The 22,628-nt window shown below is 44.2% G+C and overlaps 1 protein-coding gene across 2 annotated transcripts in view; it reads right to left on the bottom strand.

Moving 5' to 3' along the window:
• The window catches only part of PRDM10 (PR/SET domain 10), a 97,808-nt gene that overhangs the window by 24,491 nt on the left and 50,689 nt on the right, over positions 1-22,628 (bottom strand). For both annotated transcript variants that reach the window (XM_082628377.1, XM_082628376.1), the window contains 7 exons: positions 22,285-22,501; positions 20,281-20,522; positions 18,364-18,567; positions 14,097-14,169; positions 11,924-12,041; positions 2,031-2,160; positions 1,280-1,522 (listed from right to left, as the gene is read on the bottom strand). In XM_082628377.1, coding sequence (XP_082484503.1) covers positions 1,280-1,522; positions 2,031-2,160; positions 11,924-12,041; positions 14,097-14,169; positions 18,364-18,567; positions 20,281-20,522; positions 22,285-22,501 — 1,227 coding nt within the window. The remainder of the gene's footprint in view (positions 1-1,279; positions 1,523-2,030; positions 2,161-11,923; positions 12,042-14,096; positions 14,170-18,363; positions 18,568-20,280; positions 20,523-22,284; positions 22,502-22,628) is intronic.

The raw sequence follows: 22,628 nt of genomic DNA on the forward strand, positions 1-22,628 counted from the left end.
TCTAGAAAGCATTTCTATGGACCTAGTGAAAAATCAGAATGGCCAAAGCAGAAAAGATAGTAATTGCTCAAGAAAGAGTGAAACGCAGATTGGGAATCATGTGGCATGACGGACGGAAGGTATGCATAGCTTTTTGCCTTTCTGGTCTATATTTATGTAGGTTTACATATCCTTTTGAAATAATATACATGGAGCCGTAAGTTTTATAAGTTTCCATTTCAGGACCCTTATAAAGTCTATTTAGCCTGATTGCTCAGAGTTCTTCCCCGCTGTCATACAGAACAAACATTTAAATGTATTTTTAAATGAAGGCACGGACTAGACTGTTGTTCAAGGTCCCTTCTAGCCTATAGGCAAATAAGACCAAAAGAAACATAAGCTAAAATGATCGTCCACGTAGAAACTGTAAAGCCTGGGAAGTTATACAAAAAGTCTCCTTCATCCACATAAAGGATTAAGAAAAGTCTTTAAACGTCCTGCTACCACAAACACGGGTTTAAGTCATTCTTTTCTGGATGTCAATTGTCCGCACAGACACTGATCTCACAAAACCCCGCTGCTCTCCACATGCATCCCCCGCAGGTCCTAACTCACACTCAACGCTGTCTGTGAAATAGGGACAAAACACACCCGGCCAGGCAGCCATGGAGGCCCTGCAGCCGCATGGCCTGAAGTCAAGTCACGGGTCACGCGGGTGAGACACTGCCCTACCCCCGAACCTGGAGCTTAGCTCCGAGCTGTGCCCGTGTGTGGGCTGCACCTGCCAGATCAACTGGAACTCAGGTCCCTGTGCACTGACGCGTCCTGGCATTTGCCAGTCTCCCCTTGGAAACCGTTGATAAACAAATTCAAAACCCCAAACTGACTTGAGAGCTATGATTAGGCACAGATTAGCCTGGCTTCAATGTAAGTAACTATTACAACTCAGCGTACTTATCTCTCCATTTCCAAACTGTGAGTTTAGGCATCCAGAGAGTTATTCTACTCTAACTACACCAGTCCGGATGCTGCCAAGAGCCAGGCTTCTGAGTCGCTGCTAAATTTTTGGCATCTCGGACCAGCCATGCCAGCCTGCCACGGGACCCAGAGACCCAGAGAAACAGTTCATACTTTCTTCCAAAACAAGGGGCTTGAGCCTGTGATAGGCTAGACGCAAGCAAGCCTCAGAAGCGGTGGTGAACGGCAGGGTACCTACGCGGCTGGCCGCCTGGACAGAGGTCAGCGGCTGCGGGGCGGAGGGCTGGGAGAGGGTGGGGGGGCATCCGGGCATCCCGCTTACCCGGATGCGCTTGGCCCTGCGCATGTCGTCGGCCGTCAGGGTGCTCTGGGCGGGCAGCACGCTCTCCTCGTGCTGGGGCTGCAGGTGCAGCTCATGCGTTTCCGTCTCGTGCTCCAGAGAAGACTGCGCTTCCGGTGGCAGCTGAGGGACTGCGAGCGCGGGCTGCTCTGGTTGGTCCAGCCCATTCAGAGTTGCGGGTTCAGCCTCATCGAACTGCTCCTTGGTGGGAAAATGCAGCAAGTCCTGAAATTGCAATAACCAGCAATTATTTCCCTACCTAGATAGACATTAGTGCTAGGATTTAGAATTGCTGCTTTATTTTTTAAATGACTAGCGTCGTTATGCTCAGAAAAGAATATTTTCCTTCTGAGAAAATTAGTTAGGTAACCATCCACAGGATGTAAAAACCATGAGACATTCCAGATCATTTTGTGAGGAGAAGACTATGACAGGACTCTTCTGGAATAACATCATTTTAATTGTTTAAACTAATTAAACAGAGTCCCCTAGTAATGTCTCTGGACAATTTCAAACCTTTAGGGCAGCAGAGTTGGGTTTTTGTTGTAAGTAACGTTTGAAACAACGTTCTTTTTAGCCTTTCTCTAGTCAGACTTTAATTAACAGGCAGCACAGCACTGACAGGCAGGCCTATCGCCCTCTGAGAGGCGTTTGTATTTGAGTCCAGTAATGCTTCTCATAAGTTCTCTAATCAGGCATCCAAGAAGAGCTCTTGCTTTCCCATCCCCCATACCTGTGTCCCATCATCACACTTTTCCCCATTTTCACTGGTTACTTCCAAGCGGATAAATTTGGGAGGGCGTCCCGGCCGTCGACCTGGGCCAAACCGCCTCTTGCCTCGCCCCCTTCCTCTGCCTCTTGTTCTGGGGACAAGACATGGGGTTATAGTCATGGCTACACAATACTGCGCAACAAGTATTTCCCTGAATGATCCGGATTCACCCCAAATCTTGATTTCCTCTCACTTTATTTCTTTTCCTGATTCTCTTTTTCTAATGGAAACAATCACTTTGCTCATACACACTTTCCAAAGTTCGCATCTTTGCCATCTATATAGCTCAAAGAGATGTCTTAAATTATTCAGAATAAAAGGAGCTTTAAAAAGTCAAAGCACTGACACCATTTTGCTACCAAAAATTCTGGAAGCTCGCACACATCTCTGCGATTCTGTGAGCAACGCAGACAGGGCAGAACACGCCTAGCGTGTGTCCTGGATACAAGATTCCAGTCTTCCCTTGCTCACCTCATGTTCCTTCCATGGAATGTGGCTATAGAGTCAAAGGAATGCCCTTGTTTTACTATAATCTTCTGGAAGGTCAGAACAAATTTCTAATTCACCGGTTCCATAGCACATCCAGCAAACACCACATTAAAAGATTCTTTATTATGGGAAATTCCGAACCTCGGCAAATGTGGAGAATACAAGGGGGCCAGTGTACCCGCTACCTCATTTCAATACTTATCAACTCATGGCCAGTTTTTTTTTTTTTAAGGATTTTTTTTTTATTTTTTGCTTTATAACAAATTTAATCAGTTATACATATACATATGTTTCCATATCCCCTCCCTTTTGCGTCTCCCTCCCACCCTCCCTATCCCACCCCTCCAGGCGGTCACAAACCACCGAGCTGATCTCCCTGTGCTATGCGGCTGCTTCCCACTAGCTATCTACCTTACATTTGGTAGTGTATATATGTCCATGCCGCTCTTTCACTTTGTCACAGCTTACCCTTCCCCCTCCCCATATCCTCAAGTCCATTCTCTAGTAGGTCTGTGTCTTTATTCCTGTCTTACCCCTATGTTCTTCATGACATTTTTCTTTCTTAAATTCCATATATATGTGTTAGCATACGGTATTTGTCTTTCTCTTTCTGACTTACTTCACTCTGTATGACAGACTCTAGGTCTATCCACCTCATTACAAATAGCTCAATTTCATTTCTTTTTATGGCTGAGTAATATTCCATTGTATATATGTGCCACATCTTCTTTATCCATTCATCCGATGATGGACACTTAGGTTGTTTCCATCTCCGGGCTATTGTAAATAGGGCTGCTATGAACATTTTGGTACATGTCTCTTTTTGAATTATGGTTTTCTCAGGGTATATGCCCAGTAGTGGGATTGCTGGGTCATATGGTAGTTCTATTTGTAGTTTTTTAAGGAACCTCCATACTGTTCTCCATAGTGGCTGTACCAATTCACATTCCCACCAGCAGTGCAAGAGTGTTCCCTTTTTTCCACACCCTCTCCAGCATTTATTGTTTCTAGATTTTTTGATGATGGCCATTCTGACTGCTGTGAGATGATATCTCATCGTGGTTTTGATTTGCATTTCTCTAATGAGTAAAGATGTTGAGCATCCTTTCATGTGTTTGTTGGCAGTCTGTATATCTTCTGTGGAGAAATGTCTATTTAGGTCTTCTGCCCATTTTTGGATTGGGTTGTTTGTTTTTTTGTTATTGAGCTGCATGAGCTGCTTATAAATTTTGGAGATTAATCCTTTGTCAGTTGCTTCATTGGCAAATATTTTCTCCCATTCTGAGGGTTGTCTTTTGGTCTTGTTTATGGTTTCCTTTGCTGTGCAAAAGCTTTTAAGTTTCATTAGGTCCCATGTGTTTATTTTTGTCTTTATTTCCATTTCTCTAGGAGGTGGGTCAAAAAGGATCTTGCTGTGATTTATGTCATAGAGTGTTCTGCCTATGTTTTCCTCTAAGAGTTTGATAGTGTCTGGCCTTACATTTAGGTCTTTAATCCATTTTGAGCTTATTTTTGTGTATGGTGTTAGGGAGTGATCTAATCTCATACTTTTACATGTCCCTATCCAGTTTTCCCAGCACCACTTATTGAAGAGACTGTCCTTTCTCCACTGTACATTCCTGCCTCCTTTATCAAAGATAAGGTGACCATATGTCTGTGCGTTTAACTCTGGGCTTTCTATCCTGTTCCATTGATCTATCTTTCTGTTTTTGTGCCAGTACCATACTGTCTTGATTACTGTAGCTTTGTAGTATAGTCTGAAGTCAGGGAGCCTGATTCCTCCAGCTCCATTTTTCGTTCTCAAGATTGCTTTGGCTATTCGGGGTCTTTTGTGTTTCCATACAAATTGTGAAATTTTTTGTTCTAGTTCTGTGAAAAATGCCAGTGGTAGTTTGATAGGGATTGCATTGAATCTGTAGATTGCTTTGGGTAGTAGAGTCATTTTCACAATGTTGATTCTTCCAATCCAAGAACATGGTACATCTCTCCATCTATTTGTATCATCTTTAATTTCTTTCATCAGTGTCTTATAATTTTCTGCATACAGGTCTTTTGTCTCCTTAGGTAGGTTTATTCCCAGATATTTTATTCTTTTTGTTGCAATGGTAAATGGGAGTGTTTCCTTGATTTCACTTTCAGATTTTTCATCATTACTATATAGGAATGCCAGAGATTTCTGTGCATTAATTTTCTATCCTGCTACTTTACCAAATTCATTGATTAGCTCTAGTAGTTTTCTGGTAGCATCTTTAGGATTCTCTATGTATAGTATCATGTCATCTGCAAACAGTGACAGCTTTACTTCTTCTTTTCCAATTTGGATTCCTTTTATTTCCTTTTCTTCTCTGATTGCTGTGGCTAAAACTTCCAAAACTAGGTTGAATAAGAGTGGTGAGAGTGGGCAACCTTGTCTTGTTCCTGATCTTAGTGGAAATGGTTTCAGTTTTTCACCATTGAGGACGATGCTGGCTGTGGGTTTGTCATATATGGCCTTTATTATGTTGAGGAAAGTTCCCTCTATGCCTACTTTCTGCAGGGTTTTTATCATAAATGGGTGTTGAATTTTGTCGAAAGCTTTCTCTGCATCGATTGAGATGATCATATGGTTTTTCTTCTTCAATTTGTTAATATGGTGTATCACGGTGATTGATTTGCTTATATTGAAGAATCCTTGCATTCCTGGAATAAACCCCACTTGATCATGGTGTATGATCCTTTTAATGTGCTGTTGGATTCTGTTTGCTAGTATTTTGTTGAGGATTTTTGCATCTATGTTCATCAGTGATATTGGCCTGTAGTTTTCTTTCTTTGTGACATCCTTGTCTGGTTTTGGTATCAAGGTGATGGTGGCCTCGTAGAATGAGTTTGGGAGTGTTCCTCCCTCTGCTATATTTTGGAAGAGTTTCAGAAGGATAGGTGTTAGCTCTTCTCTAAATGCTTGATAGAATTCGCCTGTGAAGCCATCTGGTCCTGGGCTTTTGTTTGTTGGAAGATTTTTTATCACAGTTTCAATTTCAGTGCTTGTGATTGGTCTGTTCATATTTTCTATTTCTTCCTGGTTCAGTCTCGGCAGGTTGTGCATTTCTAAGAATTTGTCCATTTCTTCCAGGTTGTCCATTTTATTGGCATAGAGTTGCCTATAGTAATCTCTCATGATCTTTTGTATTTCTGCAGTGTCAGTTGTTACTTCTCCTTTTTCATTTCTAATTCTATTGATTTGAGTCTTCTCCCTTTTTTTCTTGATGAGTCTGGCTAATGGTTTATCAATTTTGTTTATCTTCTCAAAGAACCAGATTTTAGTTTTATTGATCTTTGCTATCGTTTCCTTCATTTCTTTTTCATTTATTTCTGATCTGATTTTTATGATTTCTTTCCTTCTGCTAACTTTGGGATGTTTTTGTTCTTCTTTCTCTAATTGCTTTAGGTGCAAGGTTAGGTTGTTTATTCGAGATGTTTCCTGTTTCTTAAGGTGGGATTGTATTGCTATAAACTTCCCTCTTAGAACTGCTTTTGCTGCATCCCATAGGTTTTGGGTCGTCGTGTCTCCATTGTCATTTGTTTCTAGGTATTTTTTAATTTCCTCTTTGATTTCTTCAGTGATCACTTCGTTATTAAGTAGTGTATTGTTTAGCCTCCATGTGTTTGTATTTTTTACAGCTCTTTTCCTGTAATTGATATCTAGTCTCATAGCATTGTGGTCAGAAAAGATACTTGATACAATTTCAATTTTCTTAAATTTACCAAGGCTTGATTTGTGACCCAAGATATGATCTATCCTGGAGAATGTTCCATGAGCACTTGAGAAAAATGTGTATTCTGTTGTTTTTGGATGGAATGTCCTATAAATATCAATTAAGTCCATCTTGTTTAATGTATCATTTAAAGCTTGTGTTTCCTTATTTATTTTCATTTTGGATGATCTGTCCATTGGTGAAAGTGGGGTGTTAAAGTCCCCTACTATGAGTGTGTTACTGTCAATTTCTCCTTTTATGGCTGTTAGTATTTGCCTTATGTATTGAGGTGCTCCTATGTTGGGTGCATAAATATTTACAATTGTTATATCTTCTTCTTGGATCGATCCCTTGATCATTAGGTAGTGTCCTTCTTTGTCTCTTCTAGTAGTCTTTATTTTAAAGTCTATTTTGTCTGATATGAGAATTGCTACTCCAGCTTTCTTTTGGTTTCCATTTGCATGGAATATCTTTTTCCATCCCCTTTCAGTCTGTATGTGTCTCTAGGTCTGAAGTGGGTCTCTTGTAGACAGCATATATATGGGTCTTGTTTTTGTATCCATTCAGCCAATCTGTATCTTTTGGTGGGAGCATTTAGTCCATTTACATTTAAGGTAATTATCGATATGTATGTTCCTATTCCCATTTTCTTAATTGTTTTGGGTTCGTTATTGTAGGTCTTTTACTTCTGTTGTGTTTCTTGCCTAGAGAAGTTCCTTTAGCATTTGTTGTAAAGCTGGTTTGGTGGTGCTGAACTCTCTCAGCTTTTGCTTGTCTGTAAACGTTTTAATTTCTCCATCAAATCTGAATGAGATCCTTGCTGGGTAGAGTAATCTTGGTTGCAGGTTTTTCTCCTTCATCACTTTAATTATGTCCTGCCACTCCCTTCTGGCTTGTAGAGTTTCTGCTGAGAGATCAGCTGTTATCCTGATGGGGATTCCCTTGTGTGTTATTTGTTGTTTTTGCCTTGCTGCTTTTAATATGATTTCTTTGTGTTTAATTTTTGACAGTTTGATTAATATGTGTCTTGGCGTATTTCTCCTTGGATTTATTCTGTATGGGACTCTCTGTGCCTCCTGGACTTGATTAACTATCTCCTTTCCCATATTGGGGAAGTTTTCAACTATAATCTCTTCAAATATTTTCTCAGTGCCTTTCTTTTTCTCTTCTTCTTCTGGAACCCCTATAATTCGAATGTTGGTGCGTTTAATGTTGTCCCAGAGGTCTCTGAGACTGTCCTCTGTTCTTTTCATTCTTTTTTCTTTATTTTGCTCTGCAGCAGTTATTTCCACTATTTTATCTTCCACCTCACTTATCCATTCTTCTGCCTCAGTTATTCTGCTATTGATCCCATCTAGAGTATTTTTTATTTCATGTATTGTGTTTTTAATCGATGCTTGATTCATCTTTAGTTCTTCTAGGTCCTTGTTAACTGTTTCTTGCATTTTGTCTATTCTATTTCCAAGATTTTGGATCTGGGAAATAGAATCTTGGATCATCTTTACCATCATTATTCTGAATTCTTTTTCAGGTAGACTGCCTATTACCTCTTCATTTGTTAGATCTGGTGGGTTTTTATCTTGCTCCTTCTCCTCCTGTGTGTTTTTCTGTCTTCTCATTTTGCTTATGTTACTGTGTTTGGGGTCTCCTTTTTGCAGGCTGCCGGTTCGTAGTTCCCGTTGTTTTTGGTGTCTGTCCCCAGTGGCTAAGGTTGGTTTAGTGGGTTGTGTAGGCTTCCTGGTGGAGGGGACTAGTGCCTGTGTTCTGGTGGATGAGGCTGGATCTTGTCTTTCTGGTGGGCAGGTCCACGTCTGGTGGTGTGTTTTGGGGTGTCTGCGGACTTTTTATGATTTTAGGCCACCTCTCTGCTAATGGGTGGCGTTGTGTTCCTGTCTTGCTAGTTGTTTGGCATAGGGTGTCCAGCACTGTAGCTTGCTGGTCGTTGAGTGAAGCTGGGTGCTGGTGTTGAGATGGAGATCTCTGGAAGATTTTTGCCGTTTGATATTATGTGGAGCTGGGAGGTCTCTTGTGGACCAGTGTCCTGAAGTTGGCTCCCCCACCTCAGAGGCACAGCACTGACTCCGGGCTCCTCAATTTGGGATGATGTGTTGTCTATTCATGTATTCCACAGATGCAGGGTACATCAAGTTGATTGTGGAGCTTTAATCCGCTGCTTCTGAGGCTGCTGGGAGAGGTTTCCCTTTCTCTTCTTTGTTCTCACAGCTCCTGGGTCTCAGCTTTGGATTGGGCCCCGCCTCTGCGTGTAGGTCGCCGGAGGGCGTCTGTTCTTCGCTCAGACAGGACAGGGTTAAAGGAGCAGCCGCTTCGGGGACTCTGGCTCACTCAGGCCGGGCGGGAGGGGGGTGCACGGAGTGCGGGGCGAGCCTGCAGCGGCAGAGGTCGGCGTGACGTTGCACCAGCCCGAGGCGCGCCGTGCGTTCTCCCAGGGAAGCCGCCCCTGGATCCCGGGACCCCGGCAGTGGTGGGCTGCACAGGCTCCCGGAAGGGCGGTGTGGGCAGTGACCTGCGCTCGCACACAGGCTTCTTGGCGGCGGCAGCAGCAGCCCCAGCATCCCACGCCCGTCACTGGGCTCCGTGCTTTCAGTCGCGACTCGCGCCCGTCTGTGGGGCCTCTTTAAGCAGCGCTCTTAATCCCCTCTCCTCGCGCACCAGGAAACCAAGAGGGAAGAAAAAGTCTCTTGCCTCTTCGGCAGCTCCAGAGTTTTCCCGGACTCCCTCCCGGCTAGCTGTGGCGCATTAGCCCCCTTCAGGCTGAGTTCTCGCCGCCAGCCCCAGTCCTCTCCCTGCGCTCTGACCGAAGCCCGAGCCTCAGCTTCCAGCGCTGCGCACCCCGGCGGGCGAGCAGACAAGCCTCTCGGGCTGGTGAGTGCCGGTTGGCACCGATCCTCTGTGCGGGAATCTCTCCGCTTTGCCCTACCCAGGTATGTGGGGAGTTTCTTGCCTTTTGGGAGGTCTGGGGTCTTATGCCAGCGTTCAGTAGGTGTTCTGTAGGAGTTGTTCCACGTGTAGCTGTATTTCTGGTGTATCCGTGGGGAGGAAGGTGATCTCCGCGTCTTACTCTTCCGCCATCTTACCCGGAAGTCTCCCCATGGCCAGTTTTATCCCATCTATAGCCTCACCACTTCTCCCACACACATACCCATTAGGCTATTTTGAAATAAATCCCAGACATCATTTCATTTGTAAATATTTCAATATGTACCTCTAAAACATAAGGACATATATATGTATATATAATACACATATCTCCACAACTTTATCGCACCTAAAAAATAAGTGATAGTTGCTCAACATTTCTTAAATCTAGCCAAAGTTCAAATCTGCCTAATTGTCTCAAATTTCTTTTAACAGCTGGCTAACAGACATTTTTATCTACAATGTGTCATGCACGGAGCTTGACACTAAAGACGGTAAGTTATATGCAACAGTTTTTACCCTCAGATGTCCAGTAGAGGCAGCAGGCATATAAGCCAAGCCTCACAATAGAATATAAAAAGTGCTATAACAGAGCCATGGTCGGGGTTTTCGGGATACACAGGAGGGAGCGACGGAACTCCCGCTGTGTCCTCCGTGCACGCCAGACGTTTGCTCCCATGGTCACACCCTCAGCCTTTTTTTTTTTATTTTTATTTTTTATTAGTTTCTGCTTTATAACAAAGTGAATCAGTCATACACATACACCTGTTCCCACATCCCCTCCCTCTTGCGTCTCCCTCCCTCCCACCCTCCCCATCCCACCCCCCCAGGCGGTCACAAAGCACCGAGCTGATCTCCCTGTGCTATGCGGCTGCTTCCCACTATCTATCTACCTTACGTTTGGTAGTGTATATATGTCCATGCCTCTCTCTCGCTTTGTCACAGCTTACCCTCCCCCCTCCCCGTATCCTCAAGTCCATTCTCAGGTAGGTCTATGTCTTTATTCCTGTTTTACCCCTAGGTTCTTCATGACATTTTTTTTTCTTAAATTCCATATATATGTGTTAGCATACGGTATTTGTCTTTCTCTTTCTGACTTACTTCACTCTGTATGACAGACTCCAGGTCTATCCACCTCATTACAAATAGCTCAATTCCGTTTCTTTTTATGGCTGAGTAATATTCCATTGTATATGGCCATCATCAAAAAATCTAGAAACAATAAATGCTGGAGAGGGTGTGGAGAAAAGGGAACACTCTTGCACTGCTGGTGGGAATGTGAATTGATACAGCCACTATGGAGAACAGTATGGAGGTTCCTTAAAAAACTACAAATAGAACTACCATATGACCCAGCAATCCCACTACTAGGCATATACCCTGAGAAAACCATAATTCAAAAAGAGACATGTACCAAAATGTTCATTGCAGCTCTATTCACAATAGCCCGGAGATGGGAACAACCTAAGTGTCCATCATCGGATGAATGGATAAAGAAGATGTGACACCCTCAGCCTTGTCGTCCTTGGGAGGTGCGGAATCCCCACTGTCCTGATGCCATGCCTCGCCCGCTTCTACACCGTATCCTAACTTCCCAGCTCACGCCCTCGGGCACCTGGACTCAAGGATCCTTCCGCCTCACCACCAGCTCCAGTCCAGTCCTGTTCCCCTGTCTGCAGTCCTGCGTCCTCTTCATGTTTTCTCTCCGTTCTTCCACTCGTAAGCTCCAAGGTCCTTCACTGGAGTCACTCCCTTGTACATGCTCTTCCCTCCCCACTGCTGCTTCATCACTCTTGCTGCGTTGCATGCGCTTGGTGAAACCGACTTCCTGCCGGCTCTGCACGGGCACCCTCGCAGTGAAAGATGCTTGGGGACGACACAGCCGTGACTCACATGAGCCCTCACTCACCTTGCAGGCAATCACACCGGACTTCCCTGGAATATTTACTCTCCCACTTCCCTAAATGCCATTTCACACCATCTCTTCTCTTCAAATCCCATAATAGCTGGCAACCTTATATCTGTCCCACTTGGACTACTCTGCCCGGAACCACTCTCATTTTTCATCTGAACTGTTGAAATAGCTTCTAACTAGACTCCCTGTCTTCACTCTTACTGCAATACAAGCTAAGGTGATGTTTTTATTTTTATCCACAGTGATGTTTAGAAATGTAACTGACATCACAATATCCCTTGATCAGCAGACTCTAAAGACTTCTTATCACACATAGAATTAAATTCAAATTTCCTGCCACTACCCATCAGGCCTATGTGACCCAGCTGCTGCTTACGCCATCCTGTGGAATTCTCCTTCACCTACCTTTTTTATATAGTGGGAATTAAACATAGGACTTAGTCTGATGAAGGAATCCTACTACTGAGAAGAGTTTGAAAATAAGAAGAATTCCTATTTCAGAACCTCTAGTTATGGGAGATTTTACTAAGGTGAAAAGATTGTCCTATTGCTGGGTATTGGTTATGCTGGAAAAGACACAAGTAGTAATGAGGACTAGGGGAAAAAAGGAAATGACGGATAAGAAATGTCCTTCAGCAGCCTACCTGGTTACCTGTCTATACACAAGCGTGCGTGTGCGCACACACACACACACACAGACTCATAAATTCACAGATGATATAGAAATGACCCTGGAACTTTAAAAACTAAGTTTTTGAAATCTTCCCCCCTTATTATTATACCTGCTAAACACATCCAGTTTCTCATCATGCGAATTGAGATGCTGTTGCAGCTGCTCTGAGCTTATAAATCGGCGGTTACATTCGTAGCAGGGCCAGTTCTTCTCTTGCTCTCGAAGAACTGCAGTCGTGGGAGAGAAACCACGGAGGCTGGTGATCAACAGGCACCAATAAAACTCAGATGCCCAGTACCCACACCATTCCCATCTCAGCGTAGCCCAGTGTTCATAAATACGCAATGTCTGCTGTTCTGTTATAAAACCAAAGGCTAAAGTTTGACAGAGAATAATTTTTAGGATCTTGTTTTCTGATATATTTGCATAAGACATCAAAGGAACAAACACCCTTGTGCTACCCTCTCCCACCCCGCAATACATACACACACACACACACACACACACACACACACACACACACGACCTTACCACACTGGAAAGACAAGGAGTGCTACAATGGAAATCTGTATGCAGATAACCCAGTGATTCAGATCCAAGTTTCATAATCAGATGGCATATTGTATCACAAATAACTTGAAAATCAATGCCCAATGTAATCACTTTAGCAAAATGTTCAGAAGTACCCATTAAAGCTGATTATGTGTATACCCTATGACCCAGCAATCCACTCCTAGATGTGCACGCAACAGAAATATGCACATATGTTCACTAAAAGACATGCAAGAATGTGCACAGTGGCACCCTCATATTAGCCAGAAACTGGAAACGACCCTGCTGTATAATAAAGAATTTTGCTGGCATTTGTCCCTGGTCCCTGGGAAATAGCCTCTAAATCTTTGGAATCTCCAAGTAAGAAGCACGTCTTGGTGATCTGTGACCATACCTGAGTTTATGCTAATGAGATGGCTCAGGATGGGGCTGGCTGTGTCAGGAAGACCAACCGTCTGATTACAGGGTTGGGGCTTTGAGCCAGGTGGTACCAGCCAGGGCGGGGAGCAGGGGCTGGAGAGCAAGTTCAATCACAGGCCAAGGAGCCAATCACTCACACCTATGTGATGATGTCTTGAGAAAAACTCTGGACACAGAAGCTCAGGTGAGCCTTCTAGGCTGGTAATCATACATCAGTGCTCCAGGGTCGTGACACGGCCTAAGGACATGGGAGCTTCACATTTGGGATCCTCCCAAACTTTGCCCTGAGTGTCTCTTCATTTGGCTGGTCCCCGCGTGCATGCTTTATAATACAATGGTACTCGTAAGTATAGCACTTTTCTGAGTCCCATGAATCGTGCTAGGGAATTATCAGACATAAAGGGTTTAGCAGGAACTCCCTAAATTGTAGCTAGCTGGTCAGAAGTGCAGGGGGCCTGGGACCCCCAGGGCTTGAGGCTGCTGTCTGAAGTCGGGAGGGCCTTGTGGAGGACTCTGCCCTTGACCTGCAGAATGTGACCTCACTCCAGCTAGTCAGGGCCAGGATTGCATTGTGCAGCCCACATTTCTATGGTAGAAATAGATCCGTGAATTGCGGTACATTCACACAATGGAAACCCAAAAGGCAATGAGAATAAACAAATTACAATAACACACAACAGTGTGGAGGAATCTCACAAACAAAAGATTCCCAGACACCAGAAGTGTACATATCACATAATTCCATTTATAAAAAGTTCGGTAACAAGCACATCATCATATCTGTGGTGTTGAAGTCAGGAGATTAGTTACACTTGGGAGTGAGGAGGAATTACAAGGCTCAGGGGAGTCCTGGGGCCATGGCCACGCTCTGCGTCTTGATCTGGGTGCAGGTTGCCCAGGTGTCCTCACGTTGTGAAAATTCATTGGGCCATTACTTAGGATTTGCGCACTTTTCTGTATGTAGGTTGTACTTCAGTGACATTTACTTTGAAAACAAAGTCAATGCCTACCTTGCCGTGTTCAGAGATAATTACATCTCGATAGGGATCATCCTCTGATCTAGGTCCTAATTTAGTATTTGGAGGTTTTCATTATATTAAATACAATTTTCCAGCACCCATGAAAGAAATGTAAATATGTCATTGTCATTTGACCCTAGAATTAGACAGGGATGTGCAGCTCTAAAGAACCTATTAGAATATCTTAAATACAGAGAGGTAGAAAAATTAGACATTGCATAAAGATGTAAGTAATATATACAATTTAGAATCAATATATGAAATACAAAAAAAATGAAAAAGTCCAAGCACCTTTCCTTTCTTCCTCGGAAATGTCATGAATCTTCCGGTTCACAAACTCGGCATAGGAAGCAGCATACCACACCTGCAAGAGCCAAGTACATCATCAAGGACTAAGGCATCACCGGATGTGCTTCACATGCTTCAATTCCTCCTCCTGCTCCCAGGAAACAATTCAGGATTTTCTACAGCCCACGGAAAACAAACAAACAAACAAAAGAAGCCGAACTGTGAGGTGACCCCGTTAGCACAGACGGTCAGTCAGGAAGTTCGTCTGCCAAGACACATTGTGTGTTTTCTTTTTCCTTTGTAAAAAACTGTGGGACTTCCCTGGCGGTCCAGTGGTTAGGACTCCGCGCCTCCACTGCAGGGGGCACGGGTTCGATCCTTGGTCGGGGCACTGAGATCCCACGTGCCGCACGGTGAGGCCAAAAACATCAATCAATAAAATGTAAAAAATAAAGAGATAAAAAACTGGTTTTGTTATTAGAACAACTTCACGAGAGATAACATCAACAGCCTCTTGATGTGCATGAAGCAGAGACTCTTCCAATTCTTTTATGTGTATTTAAACACCGGTTTCTCCACAGCTGTGATCATGGTGGCTCCACCCCGACACTGCTGGGTCATCAGAGCTACCCCACCTTCCTGAGCCTCTTCCTCCGTCCTACCCCGCGGGCTGCTTCTGCTCAGTCTCCCTGTCTGGCTGTCCTTCCCCTCCCGCACCCCTGAACAGTGCTGTTCCTCGAAGCGTAGTCCAAGTCCAGGGCCTTCTTATTTCTTCCTGAGGTGATCGCATCCATTGCAGCCAACTCTGTGCTAATGACTCCCAGGTCACTGCCTCTACCCCGGACCCTCCCCTCCTGCCCTCTACCTACATTCTACTACCTGCCTGATGGCGCTTGTCAGGAACTGACTTCCAGATGCTCCCCTCCTCGCCCCCCACCCCTGCCTACCTTTCCCATCTCAATAAACACCCCACCTTCCACACAGTTGCTCAGACTTGAAATCTAAAAGCTAACCCTTTTTAAAATATATTTATTTATTTGGCTGCACTGGGTCTTAGTTGCGGCAGGCGGGATCTTTGGTTGTGGCATGTGAACTCTTAGTTGTGGCATGTGGGATCTAGTTCCCTGACCAAGGATCGAACCCAGGCCCCCTGCATTGGGAGCGCGGAGGCTTAGCCCCTGGACCACCGTATTTCTGTTTTCTTCTGTAATGCCTCAGTAAGGACTCTCGGGGGCTCAGACGTCCTCCGTCTAGACGCACACCAAGATGAGCTCTTGCCTGGTTTTCTAACGAGCCTCTGCTTTTCCACTCTTGCTCCCTGCGTTCCAGTCCCCATACAGGAGCCAGTGCGGTCTTCTGGAAACACAGTCTGATTTCATCACTCACTCCCGTGCTTAAAGGCCTGCAACAGCTGCTTGGTTCTCAGTAAACCTCAAGTGCTTGACGCTGGTCTGCAAAGGGCTCCCACCACTCTCCTTTACCCACCTTCAGTTCCTCCAACATGTAGAGCTCTTGCCCTTGCTGTTCCACCACCAGGAATGTTGGGTTCTTCACTGTCACCTCCTCAGCAAGGCCCGCCCTCTCCCGTCACACCTAAACTGGGGCCTTTCCTGTTATCTGCTCCTTTCACACCTTTTGTGCCCTTCACAGCACTTCCCACTATTTGATATTATTCGCTTATTTACACCTTTCTGTCCACCTCCCCTCTAGAGGACAAGTTCCTTGAATGCAGGGCACCAGTCTGTCTTCTCCTAGTATCTGGAACATAGTACAAGCTCCATGTGTTGGTCACTAAATGAATTCATCATATACAATTGTTGTGGAACATTATTTTAACCATATGGAAATAATCACACTGAGAGACTTTGTTTTCAACTGTGGAATAATATTCTACAGAGTCTGTAGTCTATAATTTACTTGACCATGACCCTGTGGTTGGACTTTTAGGTAGTTTATCATTCTGCTGTTATAAATTCTACCTCGTTCATCGATTCCAAGAGGTATGTTTCTCATATTCTCTGATTCAGAAGTCAGAGTGTGCCTCCCAGTCCATGGCATTCTGTGGTCACTGCCCTGACGTAGCCGTGACCACCTGCATTTGCTCCTGCACAAACCTGGCCGAGATCTCTCTATTCTCACCTCATTCTGGTTATGTGTCCCACTGGCACTCCGCGAGATGCTACACTTGCCAAGCAATGCAAATGAAGGCCAAAAAAAATTGCCATCTCCCTCAGAATAAACGAAAGAAATTTCAAAGCAATGCAAGGCTGGTGTGATCATACCGCAGGAACTCTCATTAAGGTATCAAACATCGAGTGATCAGAAACTTCCCACTGACTTGATCAAAAAACTCTCAACTTCCAAGGACATGTGTTTCAATTGAGGAAAAAGACACATATGGGTTCAGTCAGTGGGAAAGCACAGCATCAAAACTTACAGAAAAGCTATCAGTGGCTTGGAAAAATATCCCAGAGGTGACAGTGGAGCACTTATTCTAAAAATACTGCATCATCATCAACACCTTGATGGCACAGAAGATGACAGATATACAAAAGCACAAACATCCATGATAAAGTAAAACAATGATCCAGTTAAAGAAAAAAAAAGTCAGACTGCACAGAAAGCAGTTTATACCTTAACCAATTTATTTTGCTTATATTGTACCTTTTTAAATATGCATAAGTGTGATGTGATTTCAAAATTATGTCTAAATAAGTCCAAAATAGCTCCTGCAATAAATATAAAATAATGATTTCTGTTGATTAAAATAAGCACTGTAACATAGCTCAGGTGGCAGTGTATTTTTTTTCTTAATGGTGTGTAAAATAATGGTGCACCTTAATGTCTGAGTCAGTAAAACAATTACAAAATGCTAATGTATCTAGCTCTATCTTTGTTTATAATTATTTCCTCAGACTTATTTTCAAGGATTGGGTTTACTCAGCCAAGAACATTTTTGCTGCCTACTGTCAGAAATATTCTATAAAATATTGCAATTCTGAAACAATTCCCTATTTTTTAAACCCTCACACTCCTTGTATTATATCTGTTTATTTTTGCTAGTTTAAATTAACAAAAATATTAACTCATAGTTGCTTTAAGGGTTTTTAAATTATCAACATTTAAAAAAAATTTTTAACATTTCTTTACTATTTGAGTCCTCCCCCAAGTAAAGTCTATTCCCAATACTTATTTATTGTCCATCTGGATGTAGTGAGGTTAGAGGCACACAACTTTCTCTCAGTTTGTATACTCAAACCTTTTAACATGTATTACAAATATTTCCCCCATTCTGTTGTTTTGGTTGTTCATTATATTGAACTATTATATTCTTATTTAATTGTATCTGTCTGCCTTCTACTGCATTAAAAGAGAAAATAATCTCCCCTCCACAGTTAAAAAGTATTCATTCAGTATCAAGAATTTATTGGAATACAGGTGTGAGATGTGAATCTCCTTCTACACATTTTCTTTGGAGGTTATGGACTATCTACTTGACGGTTTCAAAGACGCAGGGTTTGTATAGCTTTTAAACAAAGTCTAGGTCTTTGTTCCCCCCAAAGAAGTATCTATTTCTCACTTTACCACACTGAGGCACAGTGCTATTCAGTGTTCATGTACCAAAGCAATCATTTCTAACATATTTTTCATTTATAACTTTAATATTTTGACCCCCTCTTTTTACCATATTCCTAACATAGCTTTAAAAATGGGGTGGGGGGGGTGGAGGGGATTTTCCCTTAGAATCATAGTGGAATTTTCATTAATCATCAAGAGTTAATAGTTAGACAAATTCCTACAGAGCGTTATCCCCCAAAAAATATATTCCTAAATTCAGAAGTCAGTGCATAGAATTCTTTGGGTAAAATGAGTCTTCAGATAAAGAAATCTTGCCCATACATCTGAATCCCATTTTACAAGATCTCCTGTTTCCCAACTAACTCTTCCTTAGAATGTGTAAATGATGTGAAGTAAGCCCATCTTTAATCCCACAGACCTGCCTGTGCCCCCAAAGCAACTACTTCCTCACCCCTGGGCCTAATACCTTCATGAATGCCTTTGATAGATCTCAAAAGTCATATACTTTTCATTCTGTTTTATTTGTGGGATTATTAGAAGTGTACAGTACACAGCAAGTGCTCAGTAAGTAAGTGAATTACAAGAAAAGGACCATTTTTTAAAGAATCCCTCTGCAAAGGGAAAAGAAAAGTAGGAAAAGCATGAAGCAATTGCAATTCCTAGCAAAGGCGCCACTGACCCAGCACTGTACCTTAAGCTCTTGCTTGGGCTCCACGTTCTTGATTGTTGTGTAGTACACGTGGTGGCCATACTGGTAAGCCACCAGGTTCTGCTCCAGGTGATTCTGGGCCGGGCGCACGAACATCATCCAGTTACAAAGGGTCTCGTCAGACAACTCAAACCACAGGTCTTCATGCAAATCCCTGTCTTTTCGGTCACCTTTATCAAGAGAAACCTGCAACCAGAGTGAAAGTAAAAAGACACACATACACAAAACCTCTAATATGATAGATATTCATGTAACGATATACAAGATATTGTTCCTGAAATTAACCAGATATGCTGATTCTCCCCTTTGTATCTAGAAAGATACTGGAATTGTGTCTTGCCGAATGGAACAGGAAAAAGATACTTTCTGAAGACTCACCTATAGGAGGATTACTTAGCAAAATCTAAAAGTTAGCACCCTGAGTGGACAGCTTTGGTTGATATTTCATCATTAACTAACACATCCAAAAATGCTACTAATAAGCCAGAAAATGCAAGCAAAATACTCTCCAGTTTGTTACAAGTTACTTCCTTTGGGGGTTCAACAGCATTTCATTTATAATATGTAGCCTGGTGATAGGTATGTCTCTTTACAAAGTTATATTCTTTCTAGGACACCTTGAGCACTCACCAAGAAAATCTCCCCATGGCAGCTGCTGATTTCTCAAAAACACACCACCAAAATTCTCCCTCCCCACTGCCTTTCTTGGTTCTACAGAGTGGCTCTCCAAGAAGAAGACAGCAGAGGGGTTGGATAGAAGCAAAAGCATCAAAAGGGAGGAACAGACATCAGTGTAAATATACCGTAACACACCGTGAACTATTCTTCAACAAAAGATTCAACAGGATAGACCTGTTTCAAAAACTGAAAAGAGGGGCTTCCCTGGTGGCGCAGTGGTTGAGAATCTGCCTGCCAGTGCAGGGGACACGGGTTCGAGCCCTGGTCTGGGAAGATCCCACATGTCGCGGAGCAACTAGGCCCGTGCGCCACAACTACTGAGCCTGCGCATCTGGAGCTTGTGCTCCGCAACAAGAGAAGCCACCGCAATGAGAAGCCCGCGCACCGCGATGAAGAGTGGCCCCCACTCGCCGCAACTAGAGAAAGCCCTCGCACAGAAACGAAGACCCAACGCAGCCAAAAATAAATAAATAAATTGATTAATTAATTTAAAAAAAAAAACTGAAAAGAGGTTTTCCTAAAAACATTAGGGGAATTAACAGATAACATGAGTCGACGTAATTCTGTGTTCCAGTCAAAGTTAATTTGAAAAAAAAGCTGTCGAGTCCCTTTTATGGGATGAATTCTGTCCCCCCAAAATTCGTATGTTGAAGCCCTAGCCCCCCAGTAGCCCAGAATGTAACTGCATTCGGAGACAGGGCTTTGAAAGAGTGGGTCCCAATCCCATCTGACTGGTGTCCTCATAGGAAGGGGAGATCAGGACACGCAGAGAAGCTCCAGAGGCATCTTGCAGACAGGGACAGCCCTGTGCAAAGGCAGCCACAGGGCAGCCACCTGCAAGCCAAGGAGAGCAGCCTCACAGGGCGCCAGCCTTGCCTGCACCTTGGCCTTGGACTTCCAGCCTCCAGGACTGTGAGAGAACAAACATCGGTTCTTTAAGCTCCCCCGGTCTGTCGTGTTTGATTCTGGCAGCCCTCCCAGACTAATTCAGCCCCTGAGAACTACACCTCTCAGAATTATTCACAATGAGACTTCGGGGACTGAAACTGTACCCTCTGTGTCATTGGTGAGAGAGAAAACGTCTCCATTTGAAACAAGTCAAGCATAGAAAGAAAAATACTAGCGAACTGCTATGAGACTGCATTAAGAGGCTTGGTGGGAAAACGCGTGCCCCTTAAAAATCCTCAGAATGAGACTGGACTATGTTGAAGCATAAATTACCTTGAGGTGGATGTAACAGTCCTTCAGCTCTGACTCCCTGACCAGCGGCCCCTCCACGGGGCCGAACTGGGTGCGCTTGGGGATCCGCCTTTTGGAGAACACACCGCCCAGGAACCTGTCGATGTACAGCACCAGGGGCAGGCTGGCCCGCGCCCGAGTCAGCACCGGCCGGTTGGGGATCGGATGCAGGGGGCCATGCTTCGGGCACACGGAAGAGTGTGCGTTATTACACTCTTCACACCCTACACGAGAGAGAAATCCTCAGTGTGACAGTCTCAGGGAAAAAGTTCCAACCTGAAAAATCCCCAAATCTAAATTTCCAAGCCCAAACTCAATGAACTCCTACAACTGCAATACCCGTTCCATTGTAACACATTACTCCTCAGAGACCACTAAAATCCTGTACTTTTCTTCTAAAATCAGGCAGAATTAGCTTGCGGCCTGCCGGAAATAATTTGCAGGCTGTGATGTATTCCTCTATTGGATATTCATTCAAATAGTGGCATTAAACTTACAAATCAATTATAACATGTCTGAAAAGAGAAAAGAAGAGCTTATTAGGCTAAATGTTGCAAAATCTGATGAGAATTTTATACTATGTAAATTAGGTGAATTTTATAGTATGTAAATTATAGCACAATAAAGCTGTTTTTTAAAAACCCGACAATACTGTTTAATCAGTTTCCTCAAAGGGAGTTATAGAAGCCTTATTGTCTGGGCATGTCTAAATCAACAGAAAAAGCGCTGTTGAGTTTGAGATTTCCATGTGTACTGTGTGAAGGTAATGCTGAAATGAATGAATTTAGCATCCCATCTTTCATTCACCTGGATGATACAATTAGCCCAGCCCTGATATGTATTTCAGCTCATTCTGCGAGTGACCGGTTGGCACTAAGCATCCACATTCACTCCCTTTCCCAGTGTCACCCATCTGTCCGCTCACCGACAGAATGAGATAGGTACAGCCACAAAACAGAAAAAAGTGACTGGGCCACATGGAGAGCATACTCATGACCCTAAACAAATCTAATTAACCAATTATAGTTTACCCAACTCTGGCTGTGTGATGACCTGACTTAGAAAATGGGTATTTTCAATTTCCACAGTTCTCCAATAATGGAGAGCTATCTTATATTAATATTTATAAGATAAAGTGACCTTGTGTGTATTTGACTAAGGAGTTGCCTTGAAAACTTATGAATTCAAAGAAAAGCAAAATGAGGAAGCCCTTCTTTGGGCGTGGAGATGAACACGGGCCCCATGCAAACAGGCCTACCACAACTACACGGAAGGTCCAGGGGAAATACGGTGAGACCTCAAAGCTCTGCAGGGTCTCATAACTCACAAGAGGAGATAAGGACTTTGCCATCTAGGCACGAAGTTGATGGGCAGCGGCAATGGCTTGGTGGGTGGAAGCAGGACCCGCCCCCTAAGCAGGCAGGACGGACAGGCAGTCGTCCTGGGCACCTGCAGCCAGCAGACACCCAAGTTTGAACCCTGACTCTTGAACAACTGAGCACGACCTTGGGAAAGCTGCCGACCTCACAAGACTGTGGGGAGCATTAGTCGATTCGAAAAATGCAGCTCTCTGGTGCCTGGGGTGTCTTTTCATAACAGGCTTCTTTTTATAACAGGCATTTTTTCAGGTCGGTATGAAGAGAGGTGAAGCAGGAAGGGAACTTGTGGAATCGGAAATGGCCGGATCTGCCAGGACTGGACAACATCACGGTCTGGCAGCTGGAGTTCTGGGATCAGAGACTGAGGCTCGCTCCTGACCCAGCCCCGGCCCCCTATGGCACTGAGCAGGCTGCCCAGTTTCCCCTGGGCTTCAGTCCGCTCATCGGTACAATCAGAACTCTAGGGACAGCCAAGGCCTCCTTCACAGGCTGCCTGAGGACGGAGTGAGGGGGACACCTAGACCGGGAGCAGCGTCTGTGCCAGGAGCCCCAGCAGGGGCCAGCCCACCCTGCGCCACACACGCTCCCGAGAGGCGGCTCTACGTACACAGGTCGTGCGGGTCAAAGGGCCGAGGGGGGTCAGGCTCCCAGTCGTCCAGGTCTGTGTCTTCACCGTCCTCCTCCTCCTCCTCCGAGTCCTCCTCTGAGTCCTCCTCCTCCTTGGCCTCCAGTCTGGCCATGGGGTTCTGCAGGGTCGCCAAAGGGTCCGAGCCATCCACACCCTCAATTGAAGGTAGCACCTGGCTGTGCACCGGCAACGAGGCCTGGACGACATTTAATCGTAAGGTTAGTACAGCCTGTTTGGGGTTAGCTGGGACACACACGCAGAATACAAGGTTTGGGCCCAATACTCTTCTCGCCAGCTCCCTTCAAGGCCCTGCAGAAATGACT

Source organism: Mesoplodon mirus (genome assembly GCF_964341445.2).
Source record: "Mesoplodon mirus genome assembly, chromosome: 7".
Lineage (NCBI taxonomy): Eukaryota > Metazoa > Chordata > Mammalia > Artiodactyla > Ziphiidae > Mesoplodon > Mesoplodon mirus.